This window comes from Spermophilus citellus, assembly GCF_964194105.1.
Source record: "Spermophilus citellus genome assembly, chromosome: 2".
Lineage (NCBI taxonomy): Eukaryota > Metazoa > Chordata > Mammalia > Rodentia > Sciuridae > Spermophilus > Spermophilus citellus.
The window spans coordinates 134,493,659-134,514,653 of NC_138183.1; the positions used below are offsets into that span (position 1 = coordinate 134,493,659).

A 20,995-nucleotide genomic window follows, 5' to 3' on the forward strand; every position below is an offset into this window, starting at 1 on the left:
TTTTGGGTGGTCTCAGAAAGTCAATAACTTGGCTTCACTATGAACACTGTACTGGGGGGAAATTTCTGTTTACTCAGTTTCCCAGTTAGCAGAATGGAATGGTAGTAGCTTTGGAGCGTCAGCCTAATAAAAGTTACTTCATTTTTTGGTACACTTTTAGACCTATAAAATGCTGAAATAATCTTACATGAGAAAATATATACATAACATTCAGAACTCCCTGGCTGAAAAAAATTTGATAACTCCAAAAAGAGCAAGAAAGCTTCACATCTTCTCTTGAAATTACCCACGCTTCATAACCCTAGTGATCTCTTTTTGTTGCCCTTCTAGCTCTATCAGGCAGAGTAACAAATGATTTTACACTGAGTAGAAGGGAATAAACATTGCTTTTTGTTGCTTTTGTTGTTGCTTTTACTTGTTTTTTTTAGGAGAGAAGAAAATTACAATTTAATAAAATGACATGCATATGATACCTGTGTGCATTCTACAAGTACCTACACACACATTCTATACAGCTGAGATGGGGAGTGATGTGAAGAGGTACAGTAAAACATACAGAAGACAATTTTTAAAAAGAGAAAGGTTGTATGATCAAGTAATCAATCTCCTCTAGACTGGGGCACACAGCTTCAATTCAGAGATGGCAGAAGATGGTGACAGAACTTCTCTCAATTTCATATCATTGAACCAGAAAACAAATACCTACACCCAGTTAAGAGGTAAGATGTAGGAGAAGCTTGGGATAAAAATCCCTTCTTTGGGGAGAGAAAACTTAGAAATGTTATGTCCATTCAGGAAGATGTAAGAAACTGGGAATGCCTCCTCATTCATGCCCATCCTTAATTTATAATTTAAATTTAATCATTAGAAGTAGAAGGAACTTACCATTCTCAATCTCAGACTTTTGACCACTTTCCCCAAAAACTGATTCTGACCAGTTTAGCTTCAGATTATTTTCCACTATTTGTTTCCATGTTATTCTGTAAATACTCAGTGCTCATTCTTCTTTTAGCCTCCTTGTTCAAACTATTTCTTCTCCCTAAATTCCTTTCCATCTCTATTACATCTTTCCGATTTCTACCCATAAGCAAGGGTCCAGCTTTGTTCTTGCTCTATCATGCAGACACACCCACATTAACTCCAGTCAAAGCAAAATTTCCTTGGAATATACAAGAACAAAAATACAATAATGCAAAACTGCAAATGCTCTGAAACATGAGGTATCATTACCTTTTGGAGTAATGAGCTATAAATTAGTTTTGACCCACTGTTATATCTTGCTTTAAAATGCTTGCTAGTTGTTTCCTGTGTTCTCAACCTAACATTAGAAAACCACCCAAACCTCATTAAGGCGTTGTATCATATTTCTTGAGTATCTTCACAGTCTCTAATGATGCATATACTACAGTTAACACTCAAGTCCAGTGAAATGAATTAATCAAAATAATGGCTTTTTTAACCACAGAGCTCCTCACTGGACCAACTAAGGTTAGGATGTTAAACTCATAAGAAATCATTTGTTAGTTAATGACACTGCAAATGAACCACTGACAGAATAAACTTTATGTCGGCAATCAATGAAATTCACCCATCTTCCGTTTCATTCATAAAGCTGATTCAGGAGTTGAATTCCCTAATTTGGAGATTCAGATTGAATAGTTGATTTATGGTGTTTCCATAGTTTGTCTAAGGACAAAGGTTTAAATACTTGCTCTCAAATTTGGTACTGTTTGTTTGTTGTTTGTTTTGGTACCGCGGATTGAAATCAGGGGAGCTCGACCACTGAGCCACATCCCCAGCTCTATTGTATTTTATTTAGAGACAGGGTCACACTGAGTTGCCTGGCGCCTCGCTTTCGCTGAGGCTGGCTTTGAACTCACCAGCCTCCGGATCCGCTGGTATTACAGGCGTTCGCCAGCGTGTCCGGCTGGTATTGTTTGTTTGTTTTCCCTTCCTGATTCCATAGTGGTGCACACAGACTTTCTCCTGGTTCCTTTAATTGGCCTGATGGATGACTCTTTGGGTCTATGGGCAATTCTGGCAATTCTGGCTGGCAGTTAGGTAACAGCAGTCTGCTAAAAGCGTGGACCAATCCCAGTTGCAGCTGCCCGGAAGAGTGGCAGCAAAGGATTTACTTGATTGATCCTACACCTCTTTTCCAGTCTGTAGACTTGGGTAGAATGACCCTTGCCTCAGTCTACTTCGAAGTAGCTACCGGCTATAACGCTAAATAAAAGAAGTCAAGGTAAGGATAAATGAAACGCGACGTTATTACAACTAGCGCTTTGGACTCACTTCCCGCCAAGCGGATTTTTAGCGACTCTTTCTGACTAGGCCTAGAAGCAACACTCAAAACCTGCGCCCCGCCCGAATCAGTGGGTAGCGGACTGAGAGGTGTATCAGACTGCGGAACTCGCACTGATGTCTGTACAGGTCTCGGAACTTGGAGATGCGGGCTACTAGTCCTAGCCGCTTCACCGCGGGGCTGTACAGTCTCCATGGAGACCGCGAAGGAAACCTGGAGAAACCGCTCTCGGGTCCAAAATCCCGCCCTCAGGCAACACAAACCTATGGTCCAGCGGGTTAAAGAGAATAATGTGATTGACAGTGGTATGGGGCGTGGTGAGGCGAATCTATCCAATCGAAGTTGAGCCAAGGCCCCAAACCGACCAGCACCGACCAATGGAAACGCGGAACTGAGGACAATGTGCCCACCCACTACACTTGGCGTTGCCTGGAGTCGCGGCAAGTGTAAGCTAATGAGAGGAAAGCTGGGCGTTGAAAGAGCAGCACTGATTGGCGAATACGAAATCGCCTGAATGAAAGCCCACTTGTGATTCGTTATAAGTAGATCAAAGCCTCGGCGGACTGGAACCAGCGGGACATTGAGGTATGAATCGGGTCCGGGGAAGTGGGATAACCCGGGAACCCAAGAGGAGATCGGCGGTGAGGAAAGCCGGACAGATGCGGAGTAGCGAGAAGGATGGAGACTCCGGCTGCGGAGTCTGGAAAACAGTGTGGGCGGGCGGTGCGCGGAAACACAGACTACCCTTACCGCGGGTCTGGGCCCAAGACCCGGCGGCTAATAAATTCTTAATAGAATGCCGAGAAGGAGGGACTGTTTTCTGTATCATGCTCTTAAGAAAGTAAAATGTCAGTGCCTTCGTTTTCCTTTTGTCTGAAACCGTAATCCCTCTCCAACTGCTAGGAGGTAGTCAGGTGAGCATTCTGATGAGACGTGCGGGCACTCTTTTCCTCTTGCCAGTTTGAATCAGCAGCCGGGCTGGGGAGAGTGGAGGAGCTCCTAGCAGCCCGGTGTTTCCCGGCTGCAGTGCTGGTAGCTGATGGGTGATGGAGCTAGCGGACTGAATCTCTGTCACTTTCAAAACGCAACCATGACCGGGAAAGGACAGGATCAGAATCCATGGACGACCCCCCCCACCACCGCCGCCTTTCTAACAGTGTGTTAAGTAAGAGTGGCATTTAGGTAGCTTGACAATTGATTTTTGTCCCAGACGTGCATGGGACTTAATAAAGCTGGAGGCGATATCTTAATATTTTAAAATTCAAATGATAAATATTTAAAGTAGAAAAATAAAAATGTGAAAGTCCTCTGATTATTTTTAAGTGTTTGGGACAAGCTATAGAAAAAATTGAAAAGGATTCCTTCTGAAGGGCCATTCACTCCTGTAATCCATTGTTTTCTTCTGTTGCTTTTAAGGGCTTGAGTCCACGTGAAAATCGGGCAATGGGTGAGGTATCACCCATCACCAGCAGCTATTAAGCTTTATTACCCTCTACGGAGTCCATATTTGTCCTGGACAGTAAGTCATCTTATAATAGCCATTAGTATTCTCACTCAAGATTTTCAACTTAGTGCTGGGTGCTGTATTTTTAGTAAATTAGGGTCAGTCTCCTCACTGTGTGCTTCTGTATCAGATTTCTCTGAAAGGGCATGTAGAACCAACTTTAGATAAATGACAAATACAAATACATCCAAAAGGGTTTGAAGAAACTTTCTTAAAAAAAAAAAAAAAAAAGATCTCACAGCATCAACATAGAGGGGAAAAAAATTGATCCTATATTCGGTCCTGTTGTCAGCTACTGAACAGTGTTCAAATTTAGCCCAGTGATATTGCTGGGTTTATGGTGTATACCTGTAGTCCTAGCAACTCAGGAGGTTGAGGCAAGAGGATCCACAAGTTCAAGGCCAGCCTGGGCATTGTAAGGTCAAGGCTTCATGTCTCAAAATAAAATAGAATGGGCTGGGGATATAGCTCAGTGGTAGAGTGCTTGTGTGAGGAGGACCTAGGTTCAACCCCCATTACTGCAAAATAAATGAATACATAAGTACATGCCACATTTATTAAGTCAATGGACTTACTCTTGAAATCAGGGTGACTAAACCATCAATTCTCCAAGATTTGAAGAAGTCCTGAATATTCAATAAAAACTTTACTTTTTATCATATCTGACTCAAAAATAATAATTTAACTATTCTAATAGAGGAAATGAGCAAAAGTATTATTCTCATATTGAATTAACAAAATGAAATGCCTAGATGTTCATTTCTCTACAACATCTTTCTTTAGTGTACCCAACTCCTTCCTTTCTACATATGGTAAGAAAATGTGCAGTTTGGTTATAAAGTTATGAACCCCATTCTCAGAATAGCTAATTCTAGTATTAGTATTTATCTCATACTTGAAAGCTGTAACCCAGTGTCTATAGAACCCAGTGTCTCCTGAGTTTTTAAGTTTCTGTGGGATATTAAAGGGATATGTTTCAAATGATTCAGTTTTAACTACCATTATCCTGTATTCTAAGATGTTAGAGTTGGTCTAGGTCTTACAGGTTATTGTGCAATATCATAAAGAGCACCAATTAACCTTAAGTAGTTATTTTCTTAGAGGAATCAGCCCAATCAACCAAACTCAGAAATATGAGTAATTTCTAAAACCTTCTCCTTAGATTTTCTATTTCCACAACCAAGGAAAGCTTATATCCTCATCACCTCTCTTTGTACTCTGTCATCAGTTAACTTTTTAAAACTAAACTTGAGAATATTACATTTGATAGTATATCAAATACCTGTGTTCCAGATTAATAAATATTCACTTTTTGGCTTATCTATTTAAGCTTTTAATTTTAAAGAAATAAAAACCTCATAGATCTAGTTTAGATCACTTTTCTTTCCTTTCCTCTGCTCTTTCCTTCCTTTCCCCAGAGAGGCAAATACTCTCCTGAAATTATATCATTAATGCTCATGTTTTTATGCTTTTGCTGTATATATGTACATCCTAAGCAATATGTATTATTAAAGTTTATTTTAATTTTAAACTACAAATAGTATATTGTGGATTTCATTTGCAATTTTTATCACTCAACATTGGTTTTTAGTTATATTTATAGCAGTACATATAGATCAAGTTCATTCATTTGAAGTGTTCATTATGAATATAAAATATTGTATTCATTTTCTTATTGATGAACATTTCAGGGTGTGTTTTTTTTTCCTGTTGTTATGCTATCAAGAATAAAGTCGTAGTGATGATCCAAGAATTTTTCCAGAACACTAGTTCTTTTTTTTTTGGATTTATTTATTTATTTATTTATTTTTATTGGTTGTTCACAACATTACAAAGCTCTTGACATATCATATTTCATACATTAGATTGAAGTGGGTTATGAACCCCCAGTTTTACCCCAAATGCAGATTGCAGAATCACATCGGTTACACATCCACAATTTTACATAATGCCCTATTAGTAATTGTTGTATTCTGCTACCTTTCCTATCCCCTACTATCCCCCCTCCCCTCCCCTCCCATCTCCTCTCTCTACCCCATCGACTGTAATTCATTTCTCTCCTTGTTTATTTTCCCATTCCCCTCACAACCTCTTATATGTGATTTTGTATAGCAATGAGGGTCTCCCTTCATTTCCATGCAATTTCCCTTTTCTCTCCCTATCCCTCCCATCTCATGTCTCTATTTAATGTTAATCTTTTCTTCCTGCTCTTCCTCCCTGCTCTGTTCATAGTTGCTCTCATTATATCAAAGAAGACATTTGGTATTTGTTTTTTAGGGATTGGCTAGCTTCACTAAGCATAATCTGCTCTAGTGCCATCCATTTCCCTGCAAATTCTATGATTTTGTCATTTTTTATTGCTGCATAGTACTCCATTGTGTATAGATGCCACATTTTTTTTATCCATTCATCTATTGAAGGGCATCTGGGTTGGCAGAACACTAGTTCTTCATGGAGGTATTTTGGGATTTGTGTAGACATATTTAGTTATTATCATTGGAAGGAAGTATTGGAATTTACCTAGCAGGGCTGGGGATGCAAGGTGTTCCACAATGCACGGGACAGTCATCAGGTAAAGAATTGTCCTCCATCCTATACTACTTTTCCTCAGGGTATTCGATCCTAATTATCTGGGCCCAGAACCTAACTCTATTTTTCATATTAACATAATGTATTTTTTGGCACAGTTTAATATAGTAAAATTTCCAGGAATGAAACTCTAATGTAAATCAAGGGAAAATTATACTAATTTGTGGTTTGGAACTTTAACAAGAGTTGTTCCTCACTCTAGAAAAATCACATAACTAAAGGCAGCACAGCTCGTGGTATTTGAGTTGCCAGCACAACACACCTGCATAGTCTGCATTTGTAGCTTTTGCGTTCATGGTGATTCTAAGTTTAGGTGCAAGCATCTGACTACTGTACTTCATTATGTATTCTAGTGTAGTCAGCCTGAACATTCATATTTTTAAACATATGCTATTTCATTATGAATTAGTTCCATTTAAAATTGGCTTCTGTATATGATATAATGTAGAGGTCTAGTTTTATTATTTTCCGGTTGGATAATCATTTGTCCCACCACCAGCTATGAAATCCTTTACCCACTGAATCGCAGAGCCAACTCCTTCCTGCATGAAGTTCTGACAAATGGATGGATCTGTTTCTAGGTTCTCAATTTCATGCCGCTGGTCCATGTGTCTTTGTGCCACTATCACACTGTTTTAATTACCTTGGTTTTATAATGTGTCTTGTGGCAGTTGGTAACAAGAAAGGCAAGTTGCCTTTCTACTTCTCAAAATTGTTCTGGCTATTCTTGGGTTTTTACTCATATGAATTTAGGATTCATTTTCAAGTTCTACAAAAATTATTTTTAGATTTTGGTTAGAATTGCATTAAATGTATAGGTTAAAGAAAATTGAAATCTTTGAATTGAACCATCTAGCAACATGGGTTATTTTTTATTCAGGGCTACTTTATTTCTCTGTCCAGGTGCTTCTTAGAAAACGATCTTTAATAAGATTTTATAATTTTAACTACAATAATCTTACAAATCTTTTGTTACATTTATTCACATTTACATACATATACATACACATATCTTTCTAGTGTGAAGGTTTCCAATATATTCAAAAGTATAAAAATAGTATAGCCAACATCAACACTCTCTTCACCCAGTTTCGACAACTAGCTCACAACCAGTCTTATTTCATGTTAGCTACTTCAATTCCCCTCCCCCAGAGAATATGAAGCTCCTAGTCACATTTTCTATTCTCTGATGTGTTACATGTATATATGTGTATATCCTAAAGAGCCTTCAATAGCTTTTATTTTTTAAGAGAGAGAGAGAATTTTAATATTTATTTCTTAATTTTCGGCGGACACAACATCTTTGTTTGTATGTGGTGCTGAGGATCGAACCTGGGCCGCACGCATGCCAGGCAAGCGTGCTACCGCTTGAGCCACATCCCCAGCCCAATAGCTTTTTTTTTTTTTTTTAATTCACTTAAAAAAAAAACATAATTCCCTAATATCATCAAATATCCAGATACTGTTGAAATTTCTCCAGTCATCTTTTAAAAGGTTTTCTTTTTTATACTGGCTTTTTTGAATCAAGACCCAAACAGAGTCCATATATTGCATTTGATTGATATGTCTCTTAAGATTCTTCAAAAGAAACCTTTTAGTGAAGTATAACACACATACAGAAAAGTGTACACATCCTAAATGTATAGCTAGGTACAGTTTACCAAAATGAGTGAATCCAGGTAACCCACACCCAGATCAATAAACAAAATTTTATCAGCACTCCAGAACCTCTTTCAGCTCCCTCCAGTCACTACTTTCTGAATGGAAAACATACTCTTTGACTTCTAACCTCCCAAAGTAGTTGGAACTTTTTTTGAACATTATATAAATGGAATCAAACAGTATAAACTTTTTTGCTTCTGTCATTTTACACTTAGTATTTGTGAAATTCATCCAAGTTCATTCTTATTGCTTTATTCTATTGCATTGTATGAAAGAATTATGAAACATATTTATCCTTTGTATTGGTGGACATGTGGGTTGTTTCTTTTTTCAGCTATTTCAAATAGGGTTGGAATGAACTTCTTGTACATGGGTTTTGAACTTCTGTGTGCATCTCTGTTAGAATACAACTGGGAATAGAAGAGCTGGATCTGGGGGACATGAATTTTCAGTTTTGATCGATACTGTCAGTAGTCTCCAAAGCAGTTATAACAATTTATACTCTTACCACGGTGTTTGAGGGTTCCAATTAATCTACATCTTTACTAACACTTATGTTGTCTGTCATTTTCATTTCAGCCATTTTTGCAGGTATGTAGGAGTAATGAATTTTGGTTTTTATTTGCAATTTCCTGATGACTAATGAAGTTGAACTGCTTTTCACATATTGGTCATTTGGATAACCTCTTTGTCAAGTGTTTATTTTTATTTTTTTTCTGCTTGATCTGTTAGATTCTAAGATAGTTACATTAAAATCTTCCACTAAATTTGTGGCTTTGCTTATTGTAATGTTATGTCATTTATGTTAGGTTCATATTTATGTCATTTATGTCACTTATGTTAGGTTCATATTTATTTCAAGTTGTGTCTTTTTGCCAAATTATTCCTTTTTGTGATTATTCTTTTTTTTAAATACTTTTAGTTGTATATGGACACAATACTTGTATTTTTTATATGATGCTGAGAATTGAACCCAGTGCCTCACATATGCTAGGCAAGCTTTCTACCACTGAGCTACAAACCCAGCCTGTGATTATTATTATTATTAATATTTTTCAAGCTTAACATATATTCTTGATACTAATATTGCTTTACCAACTTATATTTTTGTTTCACTTGTTTTTCCAAATTGTGATTTAAAGCACATAACATAAAATTTACCATATAACCATTTTTATGTGTACAGTTCATTAGTGTAGTATATTTACATTATCATGAAACAGATCTCCAGAAATTTTTCGTCTTGTAAAAGTAGAACTCTACACCTATTAAACATTTCCCAATACACTTTCCCCCTAGTATTGTTTTGTTAGTGTTTCTTTTCAGTCTCTTTATTTTGAACCTCTCTTTCTTTATGCTTTTTGTGTAGCTTTTATAAAGAGATGTTTTTATTTTTTTTAAATCTAGCATGAGAATCCTTTAATAATCAAGTATAATTAATATAATTAATATAAGTTTGTATTTACTATGCTTTTTGTTGTAATTTTCAGTTTTATCTTATATTTTTAAATTTTCCTTCCTTTTTACCCCTTGCTATCACCCCCTCTTGTTTTCTTCCTTTATTATTTTTTTTTCACTCGTGTGGAAGTTGTTCATTCTCTTTCTGTTATTTAGTATGTGCCTATGTGTCTTCAAATATCTATCTTTTGCTTAGTAAAACTTAACTAATCATTAACTCCTCCTTCAGAGCAAGTAATATATATTGACTGCTTTGACTTTGAACTCTTCTTTCTCACCTTCCATATAACTGTTGAGTAATATTTTCGTTTTCTCATTTTTAACCCCTTGAAAATTAGTCGTCATTATCATTGCGGGAATATTTATAGTCAATTTTTGCTAATGTCTTTCTCACCATTTTTCTTTTTTTTTTTTTTAATATTTATTTTTTAGTTCCCGGCGGACACAACATCTTTGTTGGTATGTGGTGCTGAGGATCAAACCCGGGCCGCACGCATGCCAGGCGAGTGCGCTACCGCTTGAGCCACATCCCCAGCCCACCATTTTTCCTTATATCTTTCTTGGTTCATTTTCCTTTTTGTTGGAGTACATTCCTAAGTAGCTCTTTCAGTGAGGATCTGTGTGTCGCATTCCTGCGACTTAAACCCTCAAACCTGCCCACCCAGGGACACTACCTGTCGTGATCCATGTGACTAAAACACTCAGGGTTCACTTAAGGGGAACTGGGCTGTGCAAAATAACCACACAAGACAGAAATACCTTTTTCTTTGGGGGTGCTGTGACAGCTCCTCTGACCTTAAGGGTCCGTAGAGCAAGCGAGCGAGGGCGTGCTGACCCCTTTTATTTAGGAGAAGCCATTCAAATGAAGCAAGGGGGTCAGGCTTCAGGGGGTTGAGTCTAGCTTCATGATGTCTGCTGTCAGCAGGTTGATTGACATCTAGGAAGGCCACACCCAAGGGGGTGATGGCAAGAGTAAGAGAAGGGGACACACAAAAGGGCGTTTTCATGGAACATTCTATCCCAAACTAGACAAGGGGTAATATCACAAAGGAACAGGTGAGCGTAGCTCAACCCATGGGGCTAGTAGGAAAGCACGCCCATGCACGAAGACACATTTGCGTTCTCTACCCTCAAGATTGGGGCTACCATCTTCCCTTACTTAAAAGCAACCAGATCACGGGGTGACCTACAGTGCCTCAGCCAACCAGGAAGGGAAGCAAATACTAGTTACATGCTATGTCAGCCTCCCACAAGGTGAATTCCATTTCAGTCTTTTTAAGTCTGAAAACCTCATTAAATCCACTCTTGAGTCTTATATGCACATCTGTGGTGGCATCCTAATAGATGATCTCAGCTGGGATCCTTTAGGTACCTTACTTTTAGTCTAGTTTTTATGTTAATCTTTTCTACTGAGATTCCCATACCACATTAGTATTGTACTTGAACTCTATATTTAAATGCAGGTAAGGATTCAGATTTCTCTTGGGCTAGTCTTTTTCACTTGTGGCCTGAGTCACTTGTCTAGATTTCTTTGAAATCATTAGCAATTTTTCAGACCATATTTCAAAAACCATTAGCTCTTTGAGGGCCCAGCATGATATATTGTTCTTAGTTCTAGTTCTCTGCATCATGGGCCTGAGATCTCATCTGGCCAGGACAGGACCATTCTGAAGGCCTGTATCTGCTGCCAGCACCCCTGTAGGTCTCAGTGCTCAGTCCTCACTAACCACTCAGGCTTTGAGTTATATTTTTTTTGTTTAGGGTACTTAAGGATTTTCCTTCATTGCTTTGTGTATTTGTTCAATTCTTTTTAATTTGTCTTATTGAGCATTTCCACGTGTTCACTGTTGTTCCCTTTGTTAGTACTGTCCAGTGCATGGACCAGAAGTTATCTGGTCATCCTTCTAAACCTTGATATGACCTTATTACTCCCTCACTTGATTTTCAGATTTGTTAGCACTGCTTTATTTATTCATCAAACAAATTTATTCCATATAACCTCTGAGCTACAAACTGGGGATACCAGGTGAAAAAGATAAAGTTTCTGCCTTCATGAATTTATTATTCTAGTTGGAGAGACAAAAAATAAACTTGTAAGAAAATGAATAAATAAGTTAACCAAGTGGAGTGGTACATGCCTGTAATCCCAGTGACTGGAGGCTGGGACAGGAAGATTGTGAGTTCAAAGCCAGCCTCAACAACTTAGTAAGACCCTGTCTCAAAATAAAAAGGGCCAGGAATGTGGCTCAATATGGGTTCAATCCCCAGTACCTCCCCACATAGAGAAAAAATTAACTACAATTAATGACAAATACTCTGAAGGAACTAGAGAGATGAAAAATCACTGTTTGGGAGGATTACTTTAGACAGGGTAGTCGGGGAAGACCTCTCAGAGGAAGTGCTATTCCTTCTCTGAGGAAGCCAAGATGGGAACCATGAAGAGAGTCTAGCCCTACAAATAGGAGAGGGATTGTTGGGGATTGAGGGTTAATTACAGGCTTTAGAAATAGCCAAGTACAAAGACTTAGAGATGGGGAAACACTGGCTTGCTGGAGTAGTTGGGACAACATCCATGAGGTGCCTGGGAGGGGCATAATGCTCCCCAGTGAGGTTAGAGAGGCCTGTCCCCTTACTCCTCATCTTGCCTCATTGATTCTTTCCAGAGAGTTCCTGTGCAAGGTCCCTCCTTTGTAACCCTTCTCAATATCCCAGTTCCTGCTACACTTTGCTACTTAACAGAATGTAACATGGGCAGTTGTTTATGTGATGGTATTCTCCAATAGACCTAAAGCTTCTGCTGGGAGAGATATCTCACCTACCTTTGTTATCCCCAGCTTGTAGAATGGTGCTTTACATGGTAGGGACATCATGAATGTTGATTGAATTTCTGTGTTTTAAAAGTAGTTCATGCTTAGAGCTTCTTTTCCAATAACTTTTTAACAAAACCTCTCATAGATAAATTTTTGTGACATTTAAATATCAGGTAAAGAAAACCAGCAAGCTAAGGAAGAATCTGTTGCTTAAGACTTGTCTCTGGTACTGGAAAGAAAATCAGGGCAAGTATGGTAGTATGGTGTTGACCTGTAGTGGGTTGATTTGTAGCCCCCCAAAGTTATGTCCACAGCCTAAATATATGAATGTGAACCTATTTGACTAAAGTGTTTTTTTTTTTTAAAGAGAGAGTGAGAGAGGAGAGAGAGAGAGAGAGAGAATTTTTAATATTTATTTTTTAGTTCTCGGCGGACACAACATCTTTGTTTGTATGTGGTGCTGAGGATCGAACCCAGGCCGCACGCATGCCAGGCGAGCGCGCTACCGCTTGAGCCACATCCCCAGCCCAACTAAAGTGTTTTTGTAGATGTAATTAAGTTAAGGAGCTTTGATAAAATCATACTAGACTACTTGAGTGGTCCTGAAGTTCAGTGAAGATGCCCTTATAATGAGCAGCCAGAAGAAGACAAGAGACAGAGAAGGCCACATGAAGACAGGAACAGAGACTAGAGTTGTGAGTCACAAGCCAAGGAACATGTGGAGCCACCAGAAGCTGGAAGAGGCCTGGAAGGATCCTCCTCTAAATCCTTTATTAGGCGTGTGGACTTACTGATGCCTTTATTTTTTACTTTTCATCTCAAGAACAGCGAGAGAACGAATTTATCTTGTTGTAAGGCACTAATTAGCAAAACAGCACATCCCTCTTTGCAGTTATACTGCACTGACTCCTTCTGAGACATGGACATATAATACTTCCCTCCAAAGCTTATTTCCATGATTAAATGAGATACATTTGTAAAGTACTTAGCACATAGTAAATGTTCAGAAGTACTGATGGTGGTTGTTCTTTAAGGACTGGAAATTTTCTTCCTTTTGCAAATAAGCACTCAACAGTAGAGTGGAAATTTCTGTCTCATGATTGCCTGGTGAGTCAAAGTTCATCCCATGATTTTAACCTAAGAGCTTCAACTTCTGCTTTGGCCCTGGAACTCACAGGCCCTTGTGCCTTTAACAGACCTTAGTTAGGATATTATAGCAAGGGAGAGTTTAGTGTTCTACTGTGGCTTGGGGAAGAAGTTAAAGTAGAATTCAGAGACCAAATTTAAAATTACACACATGGAGCAGAAAAGCCATCTCTCAGTCCCTGCCATAAAGAAAGGCTTTGGGTTCTAAATTTCTAGTTCCCATTAAGGGACTCTGGGACTGGACATTCTTGAAAATTAAAGACCTGTAGTGAGTGATCCTACACACCAATCATCAAAAACTTCCCCATAATGAGGTCAGGCTTTCTGTACTTGTCTAAATGCTAGAAGTGGGTGTGGGTAGGGGTCCCAGACAGAGTGAAGGCTGATGATGTCTTCCTCCCCAGGATGGCTGGCACAGTGCTAGGAGTGGGTGCTGGCGTGTTCATCTTAGCCCTGCTCTGGGTGTTGGTGCTGCTGCTGTGTGTGCTGTTATCCAGAGCCTCCGGGATAGCTAGGTAAGGCATTCTTTCCAGCTGGGAGTCCTAGGTAAAAGCAATTAGAGGCAAAATCGCTGACGCTCATTAAACATTTAGAATTCAGAAGATCATTTTTGTAATTACTGGCAGTTTGAATGAGTTGCATTTTAACCTCTTATCATAAGCACTAACTGTGTTATTTATGCTCTGAGGCAGAGGTGGGAGGAGAAGGGAAGTGTATTTTTCAGTTCTTACTATGGAGGAGATCAGGGAAGACAAGAGATGACAAGAAAATCTGCTTTCACTGCCTATTGAATCTCTTGGGGTTGAACGTGGGAGTTTTTCTTAATTGTTCATATTTATGGCACTTGCTTGGTCCAGTCTCTAAGGCTCTAGGCCTGACCCAGGGAAACGAAAGAAGCCTTCAGTGGGTTTAACTGGCCTTCTGCACCTGGCATTGACTTGGAACAGAGTTAGGCTACTAACGGAACCTGAAAATAGAGTTCCACTCTGGACACTCCATTTTAGTGTCAGTAGGAAGCAGAGAATTAAGAATTTGCTAAAGTATCCTAAGTGGGAATGGGGAGGGACTGCTTTGTTGTGTTTTCTTTTCTTTTTTTTTTAAAGAGAGAGTGAGAGAGGAGAGAGAGAGAGAGAGAGAGAGAGAGAGAGAGAATTTTTTAATATTTATTATTTTTTAGTTCTCGGCGGACACAACATCTTTGTTTGTATGTGGTGCTGAGGATTGAACCCGGGCCGCACGCATGCCAGGCAAGCGCGCTACCGCTTGAGCCACATCCCCAGCCCTGTTGTGTTTTCTTAATGACTTCATGCAGAAGCACAAATGAAAACTATGAATTCCCGCTGTTAGGAATTTCCCAGAATAAAGGGGAATGCATACAACTGGTACCCGTCTAGGAAGAAAGACTTTGGGATGGAGGCTGGTTGTGGACACAGCAGGTCTCTGGACTCTGTTAAGGGACTGAAACATAGAATATTGACCCCAAGGAAAGGCCAGTCTGGCCCCCATAAAAGAAAAAACGGTACTTTTAATACTTTCTCTTTTTGGTCCCAGGTTCTCTGTCATTTTTGTATTCCTTGGTGCTGTGATCATCACGTCTGTTCTGTTACTTTTTCCCCGAGCCAGTGAATTTCCAGCCCCAGAGGTCGAAACGAAGGTAAAGCTGTTGGTTTCATTTTGTCCTCTGGTCCAAACCATCATCCTGCCCTGTGACCTGAGATGTGTTAGAATTGCAGTGTTCAGGCAACGATGGAAAAGCTCAGAGGGAATTTTAAGACCCTCTACGCCTTCACTCAGGAAAAGAATCTTCTGAATTCCATCTGCAACACTTCTAGGCAGAGGTTTGCCTGAGATGTTCTCTTCTCCAACTTGCATCAAGTTGAATAACATTGTGTTGTAAGGCCACCTTCTACTGTGGGGACAGAGAAAGAGAAAAGAGTTAGAAATGGGAGTAGTCCTGCTCCCAAAGTGAGGTCCCATTTCTGGTAGCCTTGGCTCACATCCTCATATCTTGGGTTGAAATTGATGTAGTACCATCAGGGTGCTGAGCAACATGAATTTCCATCTCCATCTAGTATGCCTTTTCCACTCATAATGTGGAGAGAATCATTTCCATAGAGAAGTGGGGAAAGAGGAACATTTCTGTGGAAAGCAGAAATGGAAGATATAAATTAATTCAATACTAACAATTTCATTGGTCTACATATGCCAGCTTCCACCTCTGTAAATGGATTCTTATCACCTCTCTATACTTCTTTGCTGGAGATCTCACCCTTTCCTGAATGAATGGGGTGCTGGTTTAACCATGCACAACTGGTCTCAAACCCCATAGGAACCTGATAAGGTTATTGACTTCATTTGTTCCATTGCTTCTTCTAATAGCTTCTTTTTTCTCAACCTCTATTTTAATTTTTAAACAGTAATGATGATAATAGCTAACATTTATTAAAGGATTACTGTGTGCTAGGTCCTATGTAAGCATGTTTATACTGCCTCATTTAAACTTCAGGCCAACCTAACTAGTACAAAGTAGGTACTATTACTGTCCTCATTTTATAGGTGAGGACACAGGAGCTGTAGAGGTTAAGGTAACTTGCCCAAATTCATACATATACATTAAGAAGCAGAGCAAAGATTCAAGCTGAGGTCTACCTTCAAAATCTTCATTGTTGGGATTCAGCAGAATATCAGGGTCCAGCCCAGAGAATACACAGGTTACCAATTTGATACTAAACAACAGTACACAGACTTTTGGACTATAGTGAACACATACTTCCAACCTTATATAGAATTAAACCTTGACAAAAGGAAGGAAATTAGTTTCAAAAACTCCAAGGGAATAATACCACACAAATTCAAGGAATTATTTCATTAATTCCAGGTCTTTTGTTTACATTTGGAAACCACTCTGAAGGTAGAAGTACTGTGTGTGTGAGCCAGGGGTAAATTCTTACCTCAGTGTCCTTACTTAGAGGAGAGAGTGATAAGATTTCTGTGTCGCTACAGAAGTGACTATTAGAAGAAGGCAATAGAGTAAACACTGTTGAAATCAGTCTCTCTCTTTTCTGTCATATGAGTTTCAGACTCAGGAGAGAATGGGATTTGAGCAAAATGTGTTTGTCAGCATAGCCAGCAGAATGGAGTTCTCATTTTCAGGTCTTGAGAGCTGGCCCCTGCAGCAGCCAAGCTCAATACTGTATCAATAATACATGGCCTGGGCCTTCTGCACCCAAGGCCTGCTAATTGGCTAATTAAAAAGTGAAACAGTCGAACGAGCAAACATGTAGCCCGCAAGAGACTTGTTCAGTAACAGAGCCAAGGTCAAAGTTATGTTAAAGCTGTTTTATCAAACTGACCTTTGTTATAAGTTGACTGTTGGGGTAATCTCTGGAGCAGCTGGGGTGTCTGAGTCTTCTTCTTTTTGGTGTCTTTGGACCTCAGCAATCATACCAGAGCTTGGATTTTGACAGGTGCTTTGAATATCAGCACTGTATTAGTTTCCTATTGCTGCTGTAACAAGTTACTATAACCATAGGAGCCCACAACATAAATTTATCATCTTACAGTTCTGTAGGTTAGAAGTCCAAAATCAGTCTCACTGGGCTAAATAAAATCCAGGGTTCAGCAGGGCTGCATTTCTTTCTAGAGATTTTAGGGGACAGTCTATTTCCTGGCCTTTTCCTGCTTCTGGAGGTCTCCTCTAGCCCTTAGCTGGTGGCCTCCTTCCTTTACCTTTTTTTGGGGGGGGCGGGTGTCCTGAGGATTGAACTCGGGGCACTCAACCACTGAGCCATATCCCAGCTCTATTTTTTTGTATTTTATTTAGAGACAAGGTCTCACTGAGTTTTGCTGAGGCTGGCTTTGAACTTGTGATCCTCCTGTTTCAGCCTCCTGAGATACAGGCATGTGCCACTGCACCAGCTTCTTCCTCTATCTTCAAAGCCAACAATAAACATCTCTCTGACATTGCTTCCATCCTCACACCTCTTTCCCTGACCCTCTTTCCTACTTCCCCCTCTAACTTTCAAGGGCCCTTGTGATGACATTGGGCCCACCTGGGTAATGCAGATAACCCTGTTTTCAGGTTCATTTGGTTAGTAACCTCAATTCTCCTTTGTCATGTAATCTAACATATTCAAAGCTTCTAGGGATTGGGATGTGGACATCTTCAGACCATTTTTCTTTTTTTTTGCCTATGACAATCACTGTTTGGATATTTTGGGTTCTCTCCTAGATATGAGTTTTCAAGGCTTCTGTGAAGTCAATCACTGCTGTCATAAAATCTATACATTAAATAGGTCTTTTTCTGTCTAAATTTAAGTACCGCCATTTGGCGCTGGGAAAATTGGGGCTCTGGTAGTACATAGCACAACAGTGAATAGAGCCAGCATCGGTTATAGCTATTTTATTTTTATTCTTTTAGTATTGAGGACTGAATCCAGGACCTCCAGCATGCTAGGCAAGCACTTCACCTATAGCCCCAAATGCCCCCACCTTTTTAAAAATTTTGAGACAGTCCACACTCATACTTGCAGTCCTCCTGCCTCAGTCTCCTGAGTAGCTGGGATTTATAGGTGTGTGCCACCACACCCAGCAGTTACAGATTTTTGTCAACAAAGACCAGGAACACTGAGGCCTCAAGGACTGGTAACATGGGCGAGACCCTTGGTTCAATCCCCAGTACCACAAAAGAAAAGAAGAAAAAGGAAAGCAGAATAAGAAAGAAAGAATTGGGGCCTCAGGTATGACAGGTTACCAGGCAGCCAAATGTATGATGGAGCAAGTTACTTATGTTCTTAATGTTTTATCTTAGGCAAATGGCCATTTGCCTTCTCCACTGAGAAACTAAATGTTAGGGTTCAGAACTCATCTGATGAAAACTTTGAAGAGTCACCTTTTTATTTGAAAATGAACCCCTCTGAAAGCAGTAGGTTGATGGCTGGATCATATATATATATATATATAAACATAGTGTATACACCATGTTTTTTTGTTGTTGTTGTTTTGTTTTGTAGTTGTAGATGGACAGAATGCCATAGTTTTATTTGTTTCTTTTTATATGGTACTTAGGATCAAACCCAGTGTCTAACATGTGCTAGGCAAGTGTTCTGCCACTGAGCTACAGCCCCAGCTCTACACCAAAATTTTATACTATTGTATTTTAATATAAGTTCCAAATTCTCCATAATAAAATATGTTTTAACAACAACAACAACAAAATGATTCTTTCTAGACCAAGCTAACTTCTCATTAACTCTTTGGGATAACTGGTTCCAATGATCTATTTATAGAGGGAACTCAGTTACAAATATGAATGAACAACTGCTGATGAACTTATTATAGATTTTGGATCAACATAGTCAGGATGCTGAAGGGTAATAATTTCACTTTGGTGTTTTCTTTCTCCAGATTGTGGATGCCTTTTTCATTGGGCGCTATGTCCTGCTGGCTTTCCTCAGCGCTGTCTTCCTTGGAGGTCTCTTCTTGGTTCTAACTTATCATATCCTGGAACCAATCTATGCCAAACCACTGCGGTCCTATTGAGCATTGTTGGGGAAAACCAAGACCTTGTTCTCCTCTGCTCCATTTTTATATCATTGATGAGCAACAAGGGACTTCAGAGCCTTATTTTGACAGTCTTCCTATCTGAAGGCAGAGGAATATACATTCATCACTAAGACAAATCTCTTGAGCTCTGGCTTCCAGAAACAGGGTTGCAAAATTGTCCCCATGGGCATCAATTCTCACCGTTTTAGGAGGGCTGCTACTGTCTTCTTAGTACCTGTACTTAGGAATTTCATCTGTTTTGAAAGGGAAATAGTAATAATAATCTTAGAGTAGATTTTCAGTCATGCTATTTATAAGTGGACTTGGGGGGGAAGGATGAGCCCTTTTTGATAATATGTGAAATTCTTAGTTATAAATTATTATTATAGCTGGGTGTGGTGACACATGTAATCCCAGCTACTCAAGATGCTGAAGCAGGAGAATTGCAAGTTTGAGGCTAACCTGAGCAACTTAGTGAGACCCTGTCTCAAAAAGTTTCAAGAAAGGCTGGGAGTATAACTCAGTGATAGAGTGCTCCTGGGTTCAGTTCCCAATACCAAAAAAGAAAAAAAAGTTGTAGTTATTTGCAAAGTAAAAGCACTTAAACACAGAGGTTACTTTAATGTGATAATTTGGAAGACTAATTTAGATGTTGGTTATTGACCACCCTATGCATATAATTTCACAGAAGCCTATAAAAGCAATGGGTATTACTTTCCTCTGCTCTAATAAAGCAATAAACAACCACCAAGGGGCTGACTTTCACTTCAAACTCTTGGCCATGTAGTGAAGCATTTGTATTTTATTTTCAATCTGTAAGGTAGTATTTTTATATTTCAAACTTGTTTGGAAATTAGAGGACAGGTAGGGAAATGTTGGTAGACTATACTCCTACCATATATCTGTAGGTTCTTTTCCAGGATATGGTCCCTCTGTGTGCTTTAACATTATCTTAACAGGCCATTTTAGGTTGTGGTACTCTCTCCCCATCTTTGTAACTCTTTCTTCAACCCTAATCAGGAACATATATTATCAGCATTAGATTATAACTTTATACGTGCCTGATCTCCCTGACCAAGTAAAATTTGTGCCTAATTGGAGGGTCACTTTAGGAAGTATCATCCTGACACCCTAGATCTGTTTAGAAAATGGTCTTCTGGCTTAAAATGAAGACCCAAGAGAACAAGTTGGAAAGATTGATTAGGTATGTGTTATATGCCAGTGGTCTGCTAATACCTTTGAAGTTTATTTAAGTTTTACAACAATCTGTCATCATCACCCCCCACTTTTTGTTGTTGTTGTTGTACTGGGGATTGAATCCAGGGGTGTTCTACCACTGAGCTACATCTCCAATTCTTTTTTTAAAAATTTTATTTTAAGACAGGTTCTTACTAAATTGCTGACTGGCCTTGAACTTGTGATCCTCCCTCCTCAGCTTCCAGAGTTACTAGAATTACAGGCAGGCATTACCATGCCCAGCCATCCCCATTTTAAAGTAGAAAAAAATCTGAAGCTTAAAGAGATTAACTGACTCATTTGAGCTTCACACAACATCCAGTGTGCAAACCCAGGTGTGGCAGACTCCTAGGCCTGTTTGCAGCAAAGTCAAGCCCACACAAGAGGAACATTGACTGCTCCATTTGCCACCTTCTCTTTGTGTGTGTGTGTGCAAAGTGTATTTCAGCTAGGCCTGCCTTCTGTAGTCTGTAATTGCCAGCTATGGTGAAATGAATGATACATTACTTTCTCCCTGCATACCCAAGGTATTCATGTCTAACCCTAAAAACAAAACAAAATAAAAAACCACCACAAGTTTAGTCCCAGAAGTGGAAGGCTGAGAGCGCACAATGAATTTCAGACTTTAGCATTGGGGTGCCCCTATCATCAGTGTCTCATATGGCACCCCTTATATTCATGGCCTCCTGGAAGCAGGGCTCAGAGCTCATCCCTTAAATACCAAAATAAATCATTTTTAGT

General features: G+C 39.3%; 1 protein-coding gene across 1 annotated transcript; it reads left to right on the forward strand.

The window, feature by feature from the left end:
• Positions 1-2,907: 2,907 nt before the first annotated feature.
• TMEM218 (transmembrane protein 218) lies at positions 2,908-19,015 on the forward strand (the record flags this gene model as incomplete). Its single annotated transcript, XM_081278796.1, has 5 exons — positions 2,908-3,219; positions 3,722-3,824; positions 13,879-13,989; positions 15,026-15,128; positions 18,881-19,015. The coding sequence occupies exons 3-5, from the start codon at positions 13,880-13,882 to the stop codon at positions 19,013-19,015; spliced, it is 348 nt and encodes a 115-aa protein (XP_081134922.1). The 5' UTR covers positions 2,908-3,219; positions 3,722-3,824; position 13,879.
• Positions 19,016-20,995: the final 1,980 nt, after the last annotated feature.